The sequence below is a fragment of the Dipodomys ordii genome, unplaced genomic scaffold, assembly GCF_000151885.1.
Source record: "Dipodomys ordii isolate 6190 unplaced genomic scaffold, Dord_2.0 Scaffold21, whole genome shotgun sequence".
Lineage (NCBI taxonomy): Eukaryota > Metazoa > Chordata > Mammalia > Rodentia > Heteromyidae > Dipodomys > Dipodomys ordii.
In genome coordinates, this window is record NW_012267237.1 from 6,094,304 (window position 1) to 6,099,723 (window position 5,420).

The 5,420-nt window shown below is 42.7% G+C and overlaps 1 protein-coding gene across 1 annotated transcript; it reads right to left on the reverse strand.

The window, feature by feature from the left end:
* Positions 1 to 3,122: 3,122 nt before the first annotated feature.
* Positions 3,123 to 4,091, reverse strand: LOC105983802 (taste receptor type 2 member 1). Its single transcript, XM_013013838.1, has one exon. The coding sequence runs from the start codon at positions 4,089 to 4,091 to the stop codon at positions 3,123 to 3,125; it is 969 nt and encodes a 322-aa protein (XP_012869292.1).
* Between the last annotated feature and the right edge of the window lie 1,329 nt (positions 4,092 to 5,420).

A 5,420-nucleotide genomic window follows, 5' to 3' on the forward strand; every position in this document is an offset into this window, starting at 1 on the left:
AAAAGAGTCCACATTACATATGGTTAATAATAATACCACTGATCTGAAGTTAGTGTTAATACAATGCTTGAGAAGATTACAAAAGCATTCCTTAGCAAAGCTCTCTAAAACATGTGGCTCTCCTTTCTCCAATATGGCGCCATCTGTCTGTAACATCTGTCATTCCACTGATTGCCAAAGTCAATTGGCATGATCCAGGTGGTTTTTCTCTCCCTTTGTACATTTCTAATTACCTTTCTCTCTTCTCACCCAAAAGAATATAGCTGTAAATGAACAAGAATGATAGAAACCATATTAGCCAAGCCTGAACTTATAATGGTTGTGGAGCATGCACAAGATATAATCTTTGAACTGGCTGAAGTATCTAGGAGTTTGTCAAGAAATCATTAACTTAAGTCACCCTAGCACTGATGGGTCCAGAGTTTTCTATCTTCAAGCCATTGTTACATTTAAATGACTGAGATTTGAGAAGCATTGATAGTTTATGAGATGCTTAAGTTATTGACAATATTCAAATGGTTATATTTTATACCACGTGTATAGGCACATAGATCTAGAATTTTGCAGTTGATATCGCCATCTTTAATTGCTAGAAATCATAGAGAACTTCTGGAGTTTTGGGACTGAAAAAGCCCAAGAATGAAGTTCCACATTGCTTCTCAGCGCTGTTCTTCAAGACTGTCTGGAATGAAATGGCATGTCTTTGCCAGGCACCTTTCAATAAGCACCTGCCCTTTGCTCCCGACTCCATTTGGAAGCCATAGCTGGAGTCCACATTGCCTGAGCTGCAAATGCTCTCCTGAGGACCCAGAGGGTAGGTGGATAGTTTGTGAAGCTTCCGGCCACAACATCCAACCCTATCACTGCCCACTTCCTATTAAAATAACATGACACCACAGACCAGGTATGTCACAAAGAAAGGGCAGCTTATTTGGCTCATGGTTCTGGTCCAAGGTCAGAAACAAACAGTGTGTGTGTGTGTGTGTGTGTGTGTGTGTGTGTGTGTGTGTGTCTGTGTGTGTGTGTGTGTCTGTGTCTGTGTCTTTGGTCACTCTCTATCTTCTGATAAAACCACAGCATTCCACCTTGGAGACTCTGTTTTAATTACTGTATTGGATCCTAGTCACTTCCCTGAAGTTCTACTTCTAAACACCATAACTGATTAAGTCAGCTTCTTAACTCCTCAAAATGGGGATAAAATGTCAGTACAAGAACCCTGGAGCTGAGGGATACTTGTATCTTCTCCGAACCACAGTAACCTCATTTCTAAAAGCACAGCATGGGTAAGGAAAGATGCTATTCCCACCAGAAAGAGGTCAATCTGCTGTTAGAGGAGAACAGAAACAAAATGGCTGTCGAGACCAAATATAGACAGCTCCTGAGAGACAAAGGCCAAGGCTGTTTTGTTTCTAAAACTCAAGCCTTTGGTGTCCTATGCAATACCCAGCGACATAGCCAGCACTTCTGTAAGAAATGTATTTATTGAAAAGCAGGCTGTGGGAATGGTTTTATTTTAGTGTTTTTTATGCATTATGGGTTTGCTTTACAATTATAACTAATATCAAGTACATAAACATAGTCACACAACAATAGTAACTATTCAAGCAGAAATTATCATCAGAATTTGGTATCTGAGAAAGAACGTGATGTGTAATTACAAAGTCCCCCCTGTATGTTTGAAATAATCACCACTCACTCTCTGTCCACTGCAGGTACATACACTGTGAAGTCAAGCAGCAAGTATCAGCGGATCTTGAATAATGGCCCTTCTTCTAAGAAGGAGCCGTAACTACCTCCAGTCACTACATTACTGCTTTTCCCACACCTGGCTGTTTGAGTGTGTCATCTGCAAACCTGTCCATCTTGCAGGATGTGGGGTAACCAAATAGCAGGAAGGTGGAGTCTGTTTACTTTGCTTCCAGGAGAATGAAGTTCAAGGCCTATGGAGAGATGTTGATTATCACCAATTTCCATACCCAAGAAGACACACACATCTGTGGAATTTCTGAAACAAGTCCTCTGTGATTTGAACATCCTGGTGAGAAAGATAAGTATTTGAGGGTGACTGGCTAGTCTGAACCTAAACACCTTTTGCATGATCACACCTGAACTACAAGGTGCAGTCAAACGTAAGAATGTCTTTTACATGTTGGAAAACAAAAGCATAATGAATATGTTTTATATATATATATGATATATATATATATATTTATATATATCTTCCTTTCTTAAATCATGAGCCAAACTCAAGATGCAGCCAAGGCTTCCAGCAGAGGGAGACACCGCCGCCCTGCCCATTCCCTGATGCTGCTTCATGGGGAAGGCATGTGATCTGATGACAGTACCAAATTGCCACCATCCGCTGAAAGTGCCCCAACCCAGGAGCCCAAATGAGAAATGAAACATCTTTGCGAGTGATTGTCTGTTCAGAGTACTCAGTTACAAGACCTGGGAAACGAACTTACTGATCTCAATTCCTCCTCTTCCTCTTCTTTCTCCTCCTCCTCCTCTTCTTTCTCCTCCTCCTCCTTGTCTTCCTCCTCTTATTCTTCCTCTGTCTTCGCATCCATTGCTGGATGTGTCACCACAGTATCCAAGTCTTCTCCAGGATAGTGTCAGCAAGCACGTCCTGGAGCACCTATCCTGGGGAGAAGGAATAGTCCCATTGACTGGAGTCCACTGAACAGAACTGAAATAATATCCAGGTAGTCATGGGAGATGGTTAGCCCACTTAAGAAAAGCCGTCCGAGACCAGACAGCAGACACACATTACACATTCCTGTCATCTCCAACTCACGCATGTGCTTTCCTCCTTCTTTCCATTTTCTCCTCTCGAGACCATTGCAGATTTAAACGACTTACAACAAATCCCCCTGTACCAGGTACCCATTTTGTCCCTGGTAACATCTTGCAAGACGATGGGACAATATCCCAGTCAGGATACTAGAATGAGGAAACCCGTATTACGTGCAACAGCTCTATCAGCAAGGCTCAGGCTGCACAGTCCTGAGGTGATACTGTGTGTATCCATGGACAGGATGCTGGGTTGGCTGAGTGTAGAATAGCAGTGGTCATTGACAAGTCACTGACTCATGAGTTCTTCGAATGATGCAGGTTTCCGCTCACTGACAGCCCTTACAGAGGCCAAGGAGCAATGCTTTTGCATTTTGTTTCAGTTTAGGATTAACAAAAATTAAAATAATAGAGTGTATGGAGGGGTATACGACAGCTACCAGCATACAGAGAAGAAAGGAGAGGCTTCCGATCTGGTATTTTTGAATACAGAAACAAATAGCCACCATGTAGTGGGAGAAGTGGAGGACGATGAAGGACAGGATGGACAGCACTGCGCTCGTGTGCGCGCTCTGGCCAGGGCTGCCCGCACCCGCTGCCAGCATCCTCATCCGCAGGCTGTGCTTCACCAGGAAAAAAATCAAGAGCACAACAGCAGTAAGGAAGATGAGAAATGGCAATGTCAGACTGGTGATAAAGAAAATTGACATAACATATGTTTCTTTTTCATTGATTTGTGTTGCATTTTTTAATAAAAAATTGAACAAAACTCCTTTGGAAATAGCCCATGCATATTGACTGTAGATGGCAGAAGTGATAGCTGAATGAAAGAGAGACCCCACAATCAACCATGGCACCAGTCTCGATATCCTCATCTTTAGCCACAAGAAGAGCCAGTGTGGGATGCTTGCAATCTTTGTGCAGTAGAAAACACTGAGCCACGTGGCAAACCAAAGCCCCAATTCATTTGTAAATAAAATAATTACAATGGTCGCTGGCATGATGAATTCCTTCCCGGAGAAAATGATCATAAGGAAGAAAATCATGCACAACTGCAGAAAAATCCTAGAAATTGCCAGGCAAGAAAGAAGCAAATCCAGGGCGGCTATTTTTCTCTGCTTCATCAGGCCAATGGCGTTCACCGTCACGATGAGGCCATTTGCACTGACTCCTGTAAGAACTTGCACCACTGTCAGAAGAAGAGTCAGGGTGCGGTCTGCTCCTATCATTTTAAGAAGAGAAAAGCTGCTTTTCCCAGTAGGAACTACAGAGGCATTTTTGGAGACTATTTCAGTCATTCATGCTTTCTGCTTTTCTTCAGTCTGATCAGGAGTCTTCGCAAAACACTATTTCAGCAAAGAAGCTTTGCGTGTATTTGCTTATATCCCTGTTTTCTCAGTTTAGCTCTGAGACAGTCAAATAAGAAAGAGATAGTCTAGCAGCAATTTGCTTCCTAGTGACAGCATTTGCATTTTCCAGATTTACTTAGCTTGTGAGGGCATCACAAGCAAATAGTGAAATCAAACACCTCTATAAGAGGGGTCAAAGAGCTCCTACACCGGAGAATCAGCCATGAAAGCCACTCCATCCTTCATCTCTATCATGAGTAAGTTTTACCTATACGTGTGATAATGTTATTAACATTTATTGCAGCATTCTGCTAAAATGTCTTTCAAAATTTTCACTTCCATTACAATGGGGTTGGACCACCATCAGCGCAACTCCCCGGCCGGCAAAGGCTGAGTGATTCAGCACCACATAAAACATAATGTTTATACATAATAAAATATAGATGATCAAACACAAAATGTCACAGAACGTGAGGGCAGAGTAATAAGGCTGATGTGTGTGTGTAGCCTCTGGGTCAGAAGTCTCCAGGCAGCCATGTGTGGCTAGGGAAAGCATGGAACGTCTCCTGCACCCTGCCTCACCTGCACATAACTCAGGGGTTGAGGCTTTTTCCTGTTATTTTTTTCCACAAACAATAAGAAGCTTATGACCTGAGCTGGTAGTTCTAAGGGAAACGTAGAACACAAACAGTCCATGAGTCAATGTGTTGTTATAACTGTTTGACGCAATTCATGGGAAAATTAAAGGAACACTTAATGTATAGAAAATGGGCCACCTGTTACTCTCAACAAGGTTTATTCACTGTCAACAAGTCACATTTTGAGCTGAGGAATTCTTGGTGGGGGGAGGGGTGCTGTCCTTTGCATGTCTGTCTTACCATGGTGCTGTCTCTGTTCGAGAAGCCACCACATGTTACATGGCTTTGGTGCCACGCTCAGCCCTGCCTGACACAGTGTGTAGAATGCAGTCACGCAATGCCACAGCTGAAGTGTGGCATCAACCAGGCCAGTGACTCAGAAGTGTGCCAGGTGCGAACAATTTATCAACACTGGAGGAATTGAAATCTTACTTCCAACTTAGCACTTAACCTAAATATACACACAGACCCAAAATGAGGCGTTTGATCTTACAGACAAATTTCCTAGTTCCATTTTCACCTAAATACATTGAGTATGATGACTCCTTCATTCACCATTGCTCTTCTCAGTTCACAGTGCTCCCTCCCTTTAGCCCCCAAGTCGTCTAGACATGTTTCAGCTTCCTAATATTCGATTGTT

Coding starts and splice junctions, on each gene's coding strand:
- LOC105983802 (XM_013013838.1), bottom strand. CDS start 4,091: ATGACTGAAATAGTCTCCAAAAATGCCTCTGTAGTTCCTACTGGGAAA.